The 18,187-nt window shown below is 43.9% G+C and overlaps 1 protein-coding gene across 4 annotated transcripts in view; it reads left to right on the top strand.

Moving 5' to 3' along the window:
• HAPLN3 (hyaluronan and proteoglycan link protein 3) overlaps positions 1-18,187 on the top strand; it is a 53,048-nt gene that overhangs the window by 31,603 nt on the left and 3,258 nt on the right. For all 4 annotated transcript variants that reach the window (XM_068272464.1, XM_068272467.1, XM_068272465.1 and 1 more), the window contains exons 3-4: positions 276-647; positions 14,673-14,975. In XM_068272464.1, the coding sequence (XP_068128565.1) occupies positions 276-647; positions 14,673-14,975 (675 nt within the window). The remainder of the gene's footprint in view (positions 1-275; positions 648-14,672; positions 14,976-18,187) is intronic.

The following is an 18,187-nucleotide window of genomic DNA, read 5'->3' as shown; positions in this document are numbered from 1 at the left end:
TTAAGATGGAAAGCAATATTTAGCTATATATTTAAAATATTGTATAAATTATTATTCCATGTTTTTAGCTGTTTTTCTGGATATCCGCTTCAACAAAACTAGAATAACGTTATCATTTAACAAGTTATAATTTAGTTTAAAAAACCACTAACAGTTAGCAAAGCTAACTTTGATGAATAATATTTCAGTGTTTTTCCATGGCTGCAGCTTGTTACTGTTCTAATGGATACTATATGATATTACAGTTACTGAATGATAATATTGCTCTATTTCAGGGATTCAGTTCAATGGGGTGAAGCTTGTGGTGACTACGCCAGAAGATGCCCTGTTTGGCTACCGTGGGGGTAACATTACTCTCCCTTGCTCATTCCACTATGAGCCAAAATTAGAATCTCCAAGAAGATATCGTGTAAAGTGGTCCAAGCTGCATAAGGATAACACCAAGGAGAGGGATGTGCTGGTTGCTATTGGTTTAAAGCATCGCAGCTTTGGAGAATACAAAGGTCGAGTTCATTTACTCCGGAGTAACCCAAATGAGGTTTCCCTTGTCATCACTGATTTGCAACTGGAGGATTATGGGAAGTATAAGTGTGAGATTATTGATGGTCTTGAAGATGAAAGTGGCATTGTGGAGCTGGAATTGAGAGGTAGGCAATAACAATTGTTATTTTCATTAAAAAAAGTCATAATTAAAATTTCACACTGTGGCAGTTCTCCTGATATTGAAAACAAAACAAAACATGAGGGTTCATTAACATACTGTATGATAACCATCCCACGGATGGGGAATCCCACAACAGATCTAGAGCATTGAATCCTTTAACTCACATTATTCTTATTACCTCCAGAAAGGTTATCTTCAATAAACGGATCTATCAATCGACGCCAACTGTTTGGGATGTTAAGGAAGAATTGACTCACTTATTTAACTTGGACAGATTGGAAACTCTAGCGCATAAGGAGAAACCCACAAAACATTTTTTTAAAAATATGGAAACCATTCATACTAGCTTCTTTTACTACTAGTAAAAAAAAACAACAATCTGATGGATCACTTTAAATATACCGGCTGGTACTGCACAGCCCAACTCCAGGGCTCCTTGGGTAGGTTGGAAATATCCAACTGATTATGGCCTCGATTCATCATTCTCTTTGAGATAACTTTTTCCAGTTTGTTAAATTACCGAATTCGAAGTTTAGCGATTTCTAGTTGTATTCATCAAGGTTTTTCGGCATTCGGTGTGAATTCGATAACAATTCGGTACACATTCGGTAACGTGTCGATATTTCCATTTTACAGCGGTAATTTAACACAAGGCCATAAGATTCCCATGGAATTGTGGGTAAAAGGCAGTCCTTTGAGCACTACGTAGCAACATTCTGAATAGGGCTTAACACCTGGACCAGGATTCTGGAAGTGGTTGAGACAATCCCACAATTTGATAGGAGCCTTTTCTAAAAAATTATAGTGCAGCTAGCAAAATTAGTTAACCCTGGCACTGCCTGTGTTCTCTTACAAGATGATTCAAGAGAAATGCAGATGTCGTGTTATAGCAAATAAATCTATTCTCTTACAAATTTATATGGTTGCAGACCCTATTCTTGCCCTTCTGCGCCTTTGAATCACTCTCAGCTGATACATAACCACTTCAAATGGCTCCATCTTCTCTGTCAGCAATGATCTGACAGGAATAACGACAGAGCAGTGAAGGAGATAACTAATCCTAAATGTACCGCTAAACCACGCCCACTTTCTTTTTCATGAATTGCACTTTCTTCCGTTTTAGCGAATCGTTACCGAATGTTCGCTAACAGCTGTAGATAACTTTGATGAATCCTGAAATCAAGTTAACAAATTCGGTATTTTACCAAACTGTTGTTAACAAATTTGCTAAGTGTTGATGAATCGAGGCCTATGTCTCCTTGATAAGCCTGCCAGTTTTTTTCATTTAGATGTACTGACTGAGTTAGAGCAGCAAGGGTTGGCTGAGAGGAGAAGGGAAAGTAGGGGATAGTTTTTCCTTTTGGGAATTTTTGGAGGAGAGGTTATACATTCACTCCTTGATGTTCATACTTATATGATGTGTCTCAATCTCCTTATGCAGCCACTAATATGCTCTGCTTGTTGTAACTATAAATGCAAAATTTTCAATAAAATATGTTTGGAAAAAAAATAAAAATAAATAAATATATATATATATATATATATATATATATATATATATATATATATAAAATCTCAAACATCACTTTAAAGGGATACTGTAGGGGGGTCGGGGGAAAATGAGCTGAACTTACCCGGGGCTTCTAATGGTCCCCCGCAGACATCCTGTGTTGGCGCAGCCACTCCCCGATGCTCCGGCCCCGCCTCCGGTTCACTTCTGGAATTTCTGACTTTAAAGTCAGAAAACCACTCCGCCTGCATTGCCGTGTCCTCGCTCCCGCTGATGTCATCAAGAGCGCACAGCGCAGGCCCAGTATGGTCTGTGCCTGTGCAGTACGCTCCTAGTGACATCAGGGGAAGCGAGGACACGGCAATGCAGGCGCAGTGGTTTTCTGACTTTAAAGTCTGAAATTCCAGAAGTGAACCGGAGGTGGGGCCAGAGCATCGGTGAGTGGCTGCGCGGGCACAGGATGTCTGCGGGGGACCATTAGAAGCCCCGGGTAAGTTCAACTCATTTTCCCCCGACCCCCTACAGTATCCCTTTAATATAATGGTCATAACTAGTCAAATGTGACGCAGCACAATAACATTGTCCTTGAGTCACGTGTAGTGGCACATCGCATAGCCTAACACACATTTCATGACTTTTTTCATCGTTGCTTCTTCAGAGGCAAACATATTTCATGGATTGTGATGAGGAAGAATAAAAACATAGATCGTGGTGTGTCACAATACAACCATGTTCAAGATGTTACTAGCGTTCCTATCATCCAGTCAGGCAAATCGCTTCATAGGAAATAAGCAGCAGTAGAAGGTGCTGTAGCTGAAATCAGCAAGCTTGCATAAGCATCATGGTATATAAAGCTGCTGGTCGGTGAACCGTGGCTGGATGGGCGATGGAGCAGTACTCAGGGATGGCCAGTTCTCCTGATATGTTGCATTCCTGTGCTCAGCCATATTGGTATCTGGTGCCAGAGCATTATTTTTTATACTTGTTTCTGATGGTGTTGAATTCTATTTTGATGAAATGGGCCAAAACCTTGGGCTAAAATGTAGGACGTTGGAGGAATGGAGAAAATGGAGGAAGAGGCCAGAGTAGGGAGTGGAAAGTATTACAAATCTGTTTGGGTTTGTGGGTCAGTAAAAAAGATGAGAGCAGAGAATTATGATTGTTTAGCCGTTCCACTACCCTCACCTCTGGGCGTGTGTGGCAGTATATATCTGCTACCCATATAGATCATTATCTTATCATCTTATTTTCAGTCCCGGTTTGCTTTGAAGCGGACCGGAACTCAGAACACCCTCTCTGTTTTTAAAGATACACAACAGCATAATAACCTTTAAACAAAAAACATTTCTTTGTTACAGCTGATACAAATCCTAAAATAAATCTGCACTATTTCTACCTACTGATTCATGGAAGCAGACATATATTTAGCATCCTGTGCTTTCAAAAGACCTTATCTGCCATCTCTACCGTGGCAGTCATGTGACATAGGGGACAGATAAAACTACAACTTGTGATTAGACACAAATGAGAGGGATTTAGATAGGCTAAACTCTCTAAATACATACAGGGTGCATGTATCATCTGTTTTGCTTCTGTCCTGTGCAAGAGTTCAGGTCCACTTTAAGTAGGTTAACTCTAGGAGAGCCCATACATTCCTCGATATTGCGGCCTGATCGGCCTTCTATTTCAATAATTTTAAATTGGGCGACAATTGATACCACACCATGGATGCCTGATTGATCTTTAGACTGACTTCCCGTGGAAAAATCTTGGTGACAAGGGCCCCGTTGGTGCACAGCTGTAATGGTGTTCAGTATCACAATGACCGACCCCCCGGCCAGTATCTCACTACTAAATGTAAAGTGTCACCACCCCCTCCCCTCAAAGTCTCACCTCTCCACCGGCATGACTCCTGTCCTCCTGTGGTGTGACACTGGCACATGTGTGCCGAGTCACCTGGTACCAGTGCTCTCAGTGACAGGAGTTGTGACGGTGGAGAGGTGAAACTTTAAAACACTGAGCACGGATATGGGGACATGTTATACGTGGGGGCGGCACAGCAGTGTGCAGTTTGTGGGCAGGCAATAGATCCCTCTCTGATCAGATTCAGTCATAGGGGAATCCATTTGATGGTCGATGTGGCCATACATTGAGTGATGTATGGCCACCTTAATTCTGTGTCAGATAATAGTGGTACGCTATATTCCCATTATATGCAGTGTTATGAATTTTGCTCTTTGTAATTTATAAACACTTATTTTATAAACATATGCTAATAATCCTATACAATAAAATTCCTGTGTCGCTGCGTCCAGCTGTCCCTGTGTCCCTGTTTTTTGCTAATTTGCATGTGCGCAGTAACAGACAGCTGGACGGGACCAAGGAGCAAGGTGGGCGAGCGAGGCGGGCGGGTGTGGGTGCGCACGGCGGTTGCGCACATGGGTTGCGCCCGCGTGTGCGCACTGGCGGCGGCAGAAAAAAGACCTAGAGCCCGTTTTTAAACGGGCTTGGGTCTACTAGAATTCAGTATAATGCTGTAAAACTGAAAATCAGTTTATAAACTGGGAACATTTTTAAAATACACATGGTATCCCTCATACTGACCAACATTATCCACTCCGAAGACTGAGAAATCTTGTGCTCAGCGCAGGTTATAGTTAAAGTGGGGACCCTGAGCAAAATTAATCTGGGGGTCCTCTGACAGACCCTCCTCCCGACCTAACACAATAATTTCAGCACCATTACCTTTTTTCTTTTGCTGCTGCCAGTCCGCCCAGGTCTCTCCCCAATTTTACTGTTGTTCCAAGGGGCCCTGCAAAGTTTTTGGCATAGTGTCTCACCTGTCCCGGCATTCACACATGTGCCTCTGTCAGACAGTGGCTCCATGCACTCCTCGTCTACATCCTCACAGGGGTGTCTCTCTTCCATGACCCGTTATGTACTAACATGCCGCGGGTCCTAGAGGGGATGCAACCAGTGGTGGATAAAGAAGGGGAGCACTGTTCCACTGACTGACAGGGGAGCGCACCTGCTGGGTCAGGTAAAACTGTCAAAAACTGTGCAGGGGCCGCAGGGAATGACAGTGAATTTGAGGGAAGACTGGGGGGGGGGGGGGGGGGGGAACTTGACAACCTGCTACGGGCACTGGGGGATGGCCGAAATTGCCCTATGGTAGTGCCAGTCCTACTCATGCTCAGGTCTTCTCCTTTTATGTTCACAATAAAATCTTTTACATCCATGTGACTGTGACTGTGACTAGCAAAGTAAGTAAGTGGTTTAAAGGCAGTGAATTTTGTGCTGTATGGAGTGGATCATGTGTCTGTAAGTGTGCAGCTTGCTGACCTGTGTATGTCATTCATTAAATCTATATGAGAACATAGATAAAATGACTTCAAAAAGTGTTAGACGACTGCGCTGTTAGACAACCAGTGAGAAGGAGCAAGCGGCATAACACAGCCAGAGTGTTATATCTGTCAAGAAGCTCTGCTAGCTGATTTAGCACATTGGCAAGAGAAATCAATATACAGATGGGGAGCCACACAAGTGTACACAACACTGTTAATGAGCATGGCCTTTCTTTAAAGGGATTTAAAAAAAAGACAGGTGTGCATTAAAGGTGTCATACAGATAAGGTAGGCAAAGCAGAGGAGAAAAATGCTATATGAGGGGATATTGTAAAGTTTTGATTATCACCCGGAAGTTATGTTGGTATATTAATGAATTTTAGTGTTATCATTGGTCCCTAAGTACATGTTGTTGAGAAAATCAGCTTATTGTATCCCTTGTTTATTTTACATTTTGTACCAGAAATGACTAAAGTGTGAGATGGAAAAGAATGAGGCTCACAGCGTGGTAAAGTTCCTGCATTTAAAGGACACATCCAAGCAAATCAAAAATTAAAAAAATCCACTTACCTGGGGCTTCCTCCAGCCCCTGCCAGCCGTTCGGTGCCCTCGCTGCAGCTCCGCTCACCGCTGGTGGTCTTGGGTCCCCTCCGGGTCAGGATTCCTACTGCGCCTGCACGATTTCTACTGCACCTGCGCGATTCCTACTGCGCCTGCGCTGTACAGTCCAGATGATGTCAGCGCGACCAGTGAACTGCACACTGGAGAGCAGAGGAAGCCGACCTGGCGAGGTTGTCTTCTCCACTGGAGGGGGCCGAGAGCCACCGGAGCTGCGGCGAGGGCACAGGACGGATGCCAGGGGATGGAAGAAGCCCCAGGTAAGTGGATTTTTTATATTTGCTCAAACCTTCCCTCTAAGGCCCCTTTCACAATAGAATGTTTTCATTGCTTTACTCTTTTTTACCACAGGGTAACACTAAAGCAATTAAAGTCTAATACGCTGTATTACGCTGTATCGCATTACGCCAGAAGTATCGCACATGATGCAAAAGCATCAGCACATTATGGGTTAACATCCGCAGCGACGTTCGTTGACCGGAAGTCATGTAAGTCAATGGCGCCACACACTACCAATATCTATTTTGTGCGCATGTGTGGAAACTTATTTTTTCAATATACTTCCGTGCAAATTGTATTTCGGCCACAGGAAGTGACGTCTAGAGAGCCTCACTTATAGTTTGGTTTGCTGCCAAAAATTACATTACCGCGCATCAATGCAGGTGTATACAAGGCTTCTTTTTAGCGTTGTGGTGCCAAGTGATCAGATGATCGCACCGCATCTAAAACGCTGGCTGCTAGTGTGAAACCAGAATGGTTGGTAATTGTGCCCAGCAAATTAATAATGAGATGATGGCAGTTTATGGAAACGATTGCCCCTCGTATAACATTAGTATAAGGTGGAAAAGGAATTTCCAAAGTGGTTACATGTCCCTCACAGACCAGTCAAGACCTGGAAGACCATCATTGACAGACGATGCGGCCACAGCAAAACAATCTGAGGTTTTAATTCTGGAAGACAGACGACCAACCATCCAAACGATCATGGATGAAGCTAGCCTCAGTTATGGTAGTGTGTGGAAAATGATTCATGATGAACTGCACATGTCTAAGGTGTCTGCATGCTGGGTTCCATGTTTGCTAACTCCTTTCCAGAAACAAACACGGCGTGACTTTTCAAGACAAATGTTGACACAGTTGGAACAGGATGAAGAGGATTGTTTTTGGTTGGGCATTATTACCCTTCAAATGTATGAATTTGATCACACTGCAAGCCTCAATCTTTTCCATCTCGCACTTTAGACGATTCTGGCACAATATATATATAAAAAATACAGTATACAATGAGCTGATTTTCTCTACATCGTGCACTTAGGGATCAATGATAACTCTGACAAAATGTCATCAATATACCTTAATAAGGTCTGGGTGATAATAAAAACTTTACGATACCCCCTTGTGTATATATAGCATTAAAGTTCTTGTACAAGTAGATGCAGAAGAGCTACAATGGTGAGCTACAGACCTAATAATTAGTCATGCATGATGGGAACAAGAAGAAGTAGCTTGAGTACTTAGTTGTATCTTACTTCACAGAATCTTAAATATCAGAATCAGAATCATTTATTTCGCCAAGTACAATGGGGGCTGTACCCGGAATTATTTTTGGCACCAGTGGCGTACCTAGGGTTTTGACACCCGGTGCTAATTATCCAGATACAACCTCCAAAAAAATAAAATGCCACAACCAGCCAGGCCAGCATCAAGTTAAAGAGTACCAGAGACCAATGGAAAAAAAAAGTTTTATACATACCTGGGGCTTCCTCCAGCCCATCCGCAGAGACTTCTCCCATGCCGCTGTCCTCCACTATCTGCAACTCCGGGAATTGGGTCCCATTAGTTCTGCCAGTGGCGGCCAGTCTGCGCAAGAGGACATGTGCTCTTTACGTATCTCTCCAGCAGCCACCAGAGAGATATGTAGAGAGCGCCTTTCCTCTTGCGCAGGCTGGCCGCCACTGGCAGAACTAACGGGACCCGATACCGGAGCTGTGGGAAGACTGAGGACAGCAGCGTGGGAGCAGTCTGTGCGGATGGGCTAGAGGAAGCCCCAGGTATGCATAAAACTTTTTTTTTATTGGTCTCTGGTTTCCTTTAAAGACAGGGCCCCTCCTGCTCCCAGTCCCATGCCACCTCCCCCTCTCCCCCCCAAGAAAAAAAGCACACTACCAGCCAGGCCAGCACCAAGTTTAAGACAGGGGCAGGGCCCCTCCTCCTGCTCCCTGTCTCATGGCATTTCCACCTGCCCCCCCACCAAATCCCCCAGAAAAGTAGCACATTAACAGCCTGGTCTTATAGAGACTCACCAGTCCCCACCATGGCACTAGGAACACTTTCTCTCAGAGAAGGGCAGAGAGGAGAGGCGTGCCACTGGGTGACTCAGATAGTCGCATCTGTCACTCACTGGCAGCAGCACGCTCCCTCCTCCAACTTGAGATGCCATCGTCAGCCAGGCTCTCCCTCTGTCAGCTGCGTCTCCGCTGGTAGGTCAGGTGACGCGGTTGCCATGGAGACGCGCCGCGTGGTGGAGCAGGAGGAAGCTGCCCCCAACTTCTTTGACTCGGGGCTCCATGCCTGCTTTCCAAGACTGAAGGGGAGGGAGGAGGAGGCAGCTGAGGGAAGTTAAAGGTACCTGCGGCCTACCTGACGTTGTGGTAAAATGAACATTGGCAGCCGCAGAAGTTTATACAGCGGACAGGGGCGGCTGCACAGGGCTCCATGTGTCAACCCCTTCCATGATGACACCCGGGGGCAGGCCGAGCCTGCCGCTTGATGGTAGGAACGCCACTGTTTGGCACATACAGGGTCGGTGATGGTACGGTAACAGCAAAAACATAGAAATACACAAAGTAGTTTCAGAGATATGCAAGCAGTCATCATATTACATTACAAGTTGCACATTACACAAAACATTTAGCTAGATGGGTTCATCTGAGTGCTATGTCGAGCGGAGCTGCCTGCTACACTCTGTGCGGCGCTCAACTGCTCTGCAGCAATAACATACACCCCACCGCATGTCTTTGAAAATGCAGGTGTTGAGAGAGATGGAGAAAAAAGAAGGAGCAATAGGAGAGAGATAGAGAGTCCGAGGGTCCCCATAGGTGGAGAGTAACAGTCCATGCCATGCTTGCAGAAATTAAGTCCTTAGGTTACGGCCTGGTACAGTGCAGAATGGTGGGAAACCATAGCCCCCAACCGTCCCGGATTGGTCGGGATTCTCCCAATTTGGGGGGGCTGTCCCGCTATCCCGGGCTCCCTCTCTTGAATCCCGGCCGGCTGGGCAGATAATGGAGGCAGAAAAACTGATCGAGGCTCCAGCCGCGGTAATGGAGGGATGCGGGAGCTTCATTACTTCCTCCCTCTCTGAATACCCCCCCTATTGTATGTCTGTGTCCCCCTCCCTGTAGGCAGAGTGAGCGCAGCGGAGCGGGCAGTCGGGTCCTCTTACCGCTGATGCACGCGTACTGTCTGGCTTCGGACCTCCATGTGCTTCCTGTTTACTATGACGTCACAGGAAGCAGATGGAGATCCGGTGCCAGAGACAGTACGCGTGCATCAGCGGTAAGAGAACCCGACTGCCCGCTCCGCTGCGCTCACTCTGCCTACAGGGAGGGAGGGAGGGGACACAGACATACATAGGGGGTATTCAGAGAGAGGGAGGGAGGTGTTAAGCTCCCGCATCCCTCATTACCGCGGCTGGAGCCTCAATCAGTTTTTCACCTCTTCTCTGCCCAGGCAACCTCCCCCAACCTAAAAGTGGCACCCTCCTCCCTACCCATGGGCATTCCCCCCCTCCACTGACAACCTCCCTACTCACTAGCACCCTCCAGCCTAGTGTCAGTGCACTCTGCTAACGGGGGACACTGGGGGGCAGATCTCAAGGGAGGGAGGTAGTAATGCTATGCCCGCATCCCACTTAGGCGCGGCTGGCGCCTCGATCATTTTTTTTTTTTTGCAGTGGCACCCATCCTCACCCTCCTCCCCACCCACGGGCACACTTACCCTCCTCCCCACCCACGGGCAGGGTGTATGAGGGTATATTTATAAAAAAAAAAATATAAGGGCATAAATATTTAATTAAAAAAAATCTTCAAAAAATGATGGTTGGGGGTGTGGTTAGGGGGTGTGGTTAGGGGTGTGGCCAGTGTCCCGGTTTCTTATTTTAAAATGTTGGGAGGTATGGGGAAACTGTTGCCATACATCCAAAGATTAGGCTCAGGCTTACGACCTGATCCAGTGCAGGTGGTCGGCATGGGAATGGCTGGCTGTAGTGCAGTGCATCCAGGGAGGGAAGGCTGCAATGGCCTTCCAGCCTGCAGTGGTGGCCTGAGAAGCCTCTGTCTGCTGCTCGGCTATACATGCTAGTATGGGGGCTGCAGGGAGAGAGGCCAGGACTGGGGCAGTGGCTTGGCTTATGTGCTGCAACCAGCGGCAGTAATTACTAACCCGGATATAGTGTCCTGCACGTGTGCACAGTGGCAGCGGTTACAGCTGGCCCGTCCTGCGGCAGGAGTCTGGCAATGACTATATACAGGTAACCACACTGTTACAACCACTGACAGGAAGTGAAAGACATTGATTATCTCATTACGATGGCACTGTGAAGAGGTGGGGATATAAAGTACAAGCCATCAAATGAACAGTCAGTTCTAGTAGTTCTCTGCTGAAAGGAAACACATTCAGCATATAAGGATCTAAGTAACTGGGTCAGAGCAACTCTAAAACAGCAGATCTTATGCGGTGTCCCATTGCAGTATTCCAATGAAGTGTAACTGGTAAACTGTCAGTGTGGGTTATGGACACCCAGGGCTCAGAGATGCCGGGCACATCTGGTCTGATCCCATTGTAAAGCTACTGTGGCTCAGATTGCATATTGCTAAAGAACGTAATGCTGGCCATGAGAGGGAGGTGTCAGAACACAGCATTACAGCTTGCTGTGTATGGTGCTGTGCAGGGTCCTCAGAAAGTACTTACATAACAGATGTATTGTGCTATCCACGTAATGATTCCTGTGAATTTTATAAAGGAAAAGCAGAAAATCCTATTCTAGGCAGTGGCCATCTTGCCAAGCTAATACATCCCCCCCCCTTTCCTTCTCTTGCTCATTGTGTATTCATTAGCTGTCCTCCTCCCAGAGTCTTCAGACACTCCCACTGAGGTGTATACTAGGAACTGCACTGTCTTTTTTTTTTATTTACACATCCAATCGCTGAGTCACCTCAGCCTTGTTGTAAACACAAGTGATCAGAGGGTGTTTCTGATAAGCAGCTAGGTAGGGAAATAAATGGAAGAGGAGGAATATATTATAGATAAAAAGAACTCCCAGCATTCAACTCTTTGGCACTAGGGCCAGTGCTCCTAAAGTATGTGATAACTACAAACCATAACAGCAGAAAAAGTTTTGCAAGTTTTGAATGCAGGATTAGCATCTTTATCACTTAATACACTCAGACCAGTTGCTGTTGAAATTTGATTTTTATGGTGACAATAAAGAATTGGTTGAAAATGTATTTGTGCTGGATTTCACTCTATACTTTTTGAGGCCTTGTGGCCTGAAGTGCCTCATTTGGTCAGAGCAGTGCTGATGGCCCAAAGAGGATCTACACAAGACAAGGCAAAGAACTTTTATATCATGCTTTTCTCCTGTTGGACTCAAAGCACCAAAGCTGCAGCCACTAGGACGCGCTCTATAGGTAGTAGCAGTGTTAGGGAGTCTTGCCCAAGGTCTTCTACTGAATAGGTGCTGGCTTACTGAACAGGCAGAGCCGAGATACTGTACATATTAGGCATTTGGATTAAATGTTTTGACTGATCCGTGTAAATCGGTTATGTAACTACATGTTGCCCTGTCCTGCTGAACAACACATGCCTTTTGCTAACATCGGTTTAATCAATATTCTCTGAACAAGCCTTTCTTTTTATATTATTATCAACTTGATTTGTGGTGGAGGTAAAAATTAATGTGCAAGGGCTTTAAGTAGCCACTAGATGTCACTGTCTACATAATATTTTTGAACATCCATTCAAAACAATTTGAACAAATGTACCTAAATGAATATTGAGAGTAGGATATTTTTTTGATTTTTTTGAAACCAAAACATATTTTTCCATAAAAGAAAACAAAATACTCAAAGTTACTTTCAAAAGTGTATATAGTAGACTCATATATTTTGTTCTATTTTTTAAAAAATAGGCTTATAAGAATTAGTGCAGTTACCAATCACATCCGTAAAAAATTCTTGTTTATACAAAAATAACCTCTGCATGTTTACATTAATTTATTTCATATGAAAAGTTAGAATAATGACAACAATCAATCTGTATATAAGTTCCTGCTAACCTGGTGCACACTTTCAATTATGATTGGCCAATCACTGACCAATTTTACCACCTCTATGTAGTATGCGGGTTTACTTACACAATCTGCTCAATATATTAAATATCTTGTGACCCTCATACTACAGGGAGTTGGTAAAATTGGTTATTGATTGGCCAATCACAATTGAAAGTGTGTACCAGGTTTAACTGCTACCTTCTTTTTAGATTTATAAAATCTCTGGTTAAAACAGGACTAGAGGGAAATTTGGAGCAATGTTTCCATAGAGCCCAGGTGTCTGAGTACAGTTAATTGTGGTTTGAGTTACAGCTTATTAGCAATGTATTTGAAATTCCCCAAAGAACTATGAATATGAACCTGCTATGGTATGGTATAGGAGCCTGCTATGGAAATAATGCATGGCATGATTTCCAGATATGTGATTTCTTCTGACCCAGTCTTGAATCACAACAAAAGTATGTTTTATTCAATTGTAAGGACTTGTATTACAAAGCCTCAACATCTTAAGTGGGATGCGAAAGTTTGGGCAGCCTCGTTAATCATCATGATTTTCCTGAGTATATCGTTGGTTGTTACAATATAAAATGTCAGCTAAATATATCATATAGGAGACACACACATTGATATTTGAGAAGTGAAATGAAGTTTATTGGATTTACAGAACGTGGGCAATAATTGTTTAAACAAAATTAGGCAGGTGCATAAACTTGGGCACCACAAAAAAGAAATGAAATCAATATTTAGTAGATTCCCCTTTTGCAGAAAAAACAGTCTCTAAACGCTTCCTGTAGGTTCCAATGAGAGTCTAGATTCTGGTTGAAGGTATTTTGGACCATTCCTATTTAGAAAACCTCTTTAGTTCATTTAGGTTTGATGGCTTCCGAGCATGGACAGCTTTAACTCACACCACAGATTTTTAATTACCGTATATTCAGGTCTGGGGACTGATATGGCCATTCCAGAATGTTGTACTTGTTCCTCTGCATGAATGCCTTAGTGGATTTTGAGCAGTGTTTAGGGTCGTTGCCTTGTTGAAAGATCCAGCCCTGGCGCAGCTTCAGCTTTGTCACTGATTCCTGGACATTGTTCTCCAGAATCTGCTGATACTGAGTGGAATCTATGCGTCCCTCAACTTTGACCAGATTCCCAGTCCCTGCACTGGCCACACAGCCCCACAGCATGATGGTACCACCACCATATTTTACTGTAGGTAGCAGGTGTTTTTCTTGGAATGCTGTGTTGTTTTTCCTGCATGCATAATGCCCCTTGTTATGCCCAAATAACTAAATTTTAGTTTCATCAGTCCACAGCACCTTATTTCAAAATGAAGCTGGCTTGTCCAAATGTGCTTTAGCATACCTCATGTGGCTCTTTTTGTGCTGTGCTTGGAGAAAAGGCTTCCTCTGCATCACTGTCGCATACAGCATCTCCTTGTGTAAAGTGTGTTGAATGGTTGAACAATGCACAGCGACTCCATCTGCAGCAAGATTATGTTGTAGGTCTTTGGTGCTGATCTGTGGTTTGACCCTGATTTTCTCACCATTCGTCGCTTCTGATTATCCAAGATTTTTCTTGATCTGCCACTTCAAGCCTTAACTTGAACTGAGCCTGTAGTTTTCCATTTCCTCAATATGTTCCTAACTGTGGAAACAGACAGTTGAAATCTCTGACACAGCTTTCTGTATCCTTCTCCTAAACCACGATGGTGAACAGTCTTTGTCTTCAGGTCATGTTGCTATTCTTCAGAGAAAATGAAACTAGGAGGGAAACTTACAATTGACCCCCTTAAATACTCTTTCTCATAATTGGATTCACCTGTGTATGTAGGTCAGGGGTCACTGAACTTACCAAGCCAATTTGAGTTCCAATAATTAGTTCTAAAGGTTTTGGAATCAATAAAATGACATTTTGAATGCCTATTTCGATTATTGCACGTTTTCTGTAAATCCAATAAACTTCATTTCACTTCTCAAATATCACTGTGTGTGTCTGCTATATGATATATTTGACTGACATTTTTTATTGTAACAACTCAACCAACGATTTATACAGGAAAATCATGACGATTAACAAGGTTGCCCAAACATTCGCATCCCACTGTATGTGATTTGTTCTTGATGGAAGCACACATCCCCTGACTTATCTGCTCAATGTCCTGCCTCTTGATTGGTTGCTTCACTGATTGAACATTTCTTTGTGCAGGTGTCGTGTTTCCCTATCAGCCTGCTGGTGGACGTTACCAGCTCAATTTCCATGATGCCAAACACGCCTGTGAGAAACAAGATGCCATGATAGCTTCATTTGAACAACTGTTTAAGGCCTGGGAGGAGGGCATGGACTGGTGTAATGCTGGCTGGCTAATGGATGGGACTGTTCAGTATCCAATCACCTTACCCAGGGAGCCTTGTGGTGGGAAGGACACAGCACCCGGAGTGAGGAACTATGGGGAACGCCACAAGCAGCTGCACAAATATGATGTCTTCTGCTTCTCTTCTGCTTTAAAAGGTAAGGTGTGAAAATAAATAAAAGTAAAGGGGGTTTATTATTGTTATTATTTAGTATTTATATAGCGCTTACCTCTTCTGCAGCACTGTACTGAATATATAGTCTTGTCACTAACTGTCCCTCAGATGGGCTCACAATCTATTCCCTACCATAGTCATACATGAATTGTAGTATAGGGCCAATTTATGGTGAAGCCTTATCTGTATGTTTTGGGGTGTGGGAGGAAACCGGAGTGCCTGAAAAAAAACCTACACAGACATAGGGAGAACGTACAAACTCTGTGGAGATATTACCCTGGCGGGGATTTGAACTGGGTACCCAGTGCTGCCCATATATATTTGGGTTAAAGAAGAGTTTCATTCAGGGTTGGGCCAAGGGGAAGGCAGAGAGGTACCAACCTTGAGTGCAATGGGAAGCGGTTTGGGTAAGGGCACATTTGCAGTGGTTCACTTCACTGAAGCCATCTTTCCCAGTAGTGATGGTCATGTCTAGGAGAACTCATGGAGAAGCATGTGATAAGTTTGGTCAGGGGATAGATATGTAAGTCTCTGATTTGCTAGTTATGATCATGTGCTAAAGCAGAATGTGGTCACACCAAATCAGGGCTAGCTAATCAAACACTTTATGCATAGACTGTCTCAGCTCAAATCACCACTGCAGTAATTCTAATGTCAGTCCTCAGATAACACCACAACACAATTTGCCTCAATTCACTAAGCTTTATCAAACACATTATCAAACATTTGATAATTTACCTCATGGGTAAAATCCAATTTTGAATTCACTAAGGTGTTATATATTTATCAAATGTTTTATCGATAAAACATTCAATAAATCTATAACACCTTAGTGCATTCAAAATTAGATTTTACCCATGAGGAAAATTATCAAACGTTTGATAATGTGTTTGATAAAGCTTAGTGAATTGAGGCCAATATGAATTACATTTCTTCCTCAAATCTACTGTCAGGAAGATATCATACAAACACCAGGGCACCCTTTGGGGAACAGACTCACCAGAGGGTTTTGACCACTGCTAGACTGCTCAGATTGCGCTCAATGCTGAGAAACTCCATGTCATTAGGATCCCAGTCCTCAATACTCTTCATGTGCTGCAGATTATTATACCTGAAAAATGCAAAGGAGCACCCATAGCGTTATACCATCATAAAATATACGTTATTATTTAAAAATTGCACTCACATGTTCCTGCCAGAGAATGGAGCTCAGAATAATTTAGTATGGGCTCTCCCCAGTTGCCTCCCTGCTGAGGCTCGCTGCTAATTCAGATAGCGTCTCTCACATGCCTCCGTTCGCTTCCTAGCCACGCGCTGTCACACTTCCTGGTCTGCCTAGGCCATGCCCAACATGTTTCGTCACTCGTGACTCTTCAGGAACACATTACATGCTTCCCCAAGAGTTATCCTAGATAAGACCATCACTATTCCCTAGCAGCTCTCTTGGAAGTTGTTTCTGTGGTGGAGGGCAAACTAGGTAATTTCCCTGAAACTCTTCCCACTCACTCCCCTGTACACAGAGAGGGGTGTTGGCCTTATTCAGTGGTGGCTCCAGCTTCAAATTTTTGGGGGGCTCGATGGCTGGCTGGTGGGGCATCATGTTTGAATGATGAGCTTTAGATCTTTTTTGCCTAAAACCCCATACACACGCTCAACAGCGGTCTTTTATGCAGCACAATTATCAAACAACTTTTGTCGTGAAACATCCAAAGAAAAAGTTGTTTGCTATCGTTCAAACAACTGATAAGATTGTTGGATTGACGTTTTATCAGTCTTATCAGTTGTTTGAACAACAGCAAAAACATTTTTTGGGGTTGTTTCAACTTGTTTCCCAATAAAAGTTGTTTGATAATTGTGCTGCATAAAAGACTGCTGTTGAGCGTGTGTATAGGGCTTAACTCAGCTGATAAATTTAAGGCTAACTATTTTAGCAATGATAGGAACCAAATGTAAACATCACAAACAGAACTCAAGGCTCATGCACACGCTCAACAGCTCAACCCTCCGCCACTCTATTCCTCCTCAGTCAGGACAGCAGTGCCACCTCCACCCCTCTGCTGTGCAAGTCAAATGAAACTCTGCTCTCCTGCCTCCCTCCTCCTCACTCATTGTCAGACTCCTCACACAGCACAACAAGCTGATTTTCCACAATGATGACCTCTTTACCTCGATCTCCTCTCGCTTCTTCTTCTACTCTGACTACATGCTGTTAGCGTAAACACAGTGCTGTCCCTGGATTCTCTGCACCTGATGCAAATGTTTCACCTTGCTTCATGAGAGAACCGGCCCTGGTGACACTGCTTACTTATGTGATAGGCTGCATTATTTTTTCATGGTATTAATGGAGAGGGGGGCTTCATCCTATATTTTGCTGGGCAGGCCTACTTAGATGGCTGTTAAGTTCATGTAAATTTGGCCCCACCCATGGTCACATCCACATTCTGGTGTGTGGCCAAACCTATTTTTCATCTGGATTGCCCAAAAGTGCCCCGGATCTCTTAGGATCCTAGCAACGCCCTTGAAGCCAGTGACAGGCTGTAGCAGCTTAGGGGAGCATGACCAGTGATCCATGGCCACCAACATTAGCAGGATACAGGAGAGACTCCAACATCAGACCTGCAGGATTGATAGGCACTCTACACCTTCACTTACACATACCTTCATTTCAACATGGATTGCCCTGCAGCATGGGAATTGTGTTTCTTTTAAGGGGATCTTGGGAGGACATTCTCATGCAGAAGACAGACAGACAGACAGACAGACAGACAGACAGACAGACAGATAGATAGATAGATAGATAGATAGATAGATGGATAGGTAGATAGATGGATAGGTAGATAGATAGATAGATAGATAGCACTCTCCAAAATGTATTGCCAGATGCAGGTTTCTGCTATTTTCAATGAAAGGATGTGGTGTTGGCTAGAAGACGTATAATAGGATATTTTTTTTCTGCATAAGTCCTGTTTTATTTTTAGTTTAGTGACAGTTTATGAGGAATCAATTTTGCAAATAGCTCCTTAGAGAAACTCTGCTCTTTCTCGCAGATGTCTCTTCGTACAAAAATACCAAAACAGTAATGCGATGCAGTGATACTACACTCTAGGCAGTCAGGCTGAATGTAAAATAGAAATGGAACATGTGACTTGCCATACTTGCTAAAAGATCTGTAGTTCTGCCCAATCAAACCTGATT

The sequence above is a fragment of the Hyperolius riggenbachi genome, chromosome 3 (genome assembly GCF_040937935.1).
Source record: "Hyperolius riggenbachi isolate aHypRig1 chromosome 3, aHypRig1.pri, whole genome shotgun sequence".
NCBI lineage: Eukaryota > Metazoa > Chordata > Amphibia > Anura > Hyperoliidae > Hyperolius > Hyperolius riggenbachi.
The sequence above is the reverse complement of the archived record's forward strand: the minus strand, read 5'-3'. Positions and strand labels throughout refer to the sequence as shown.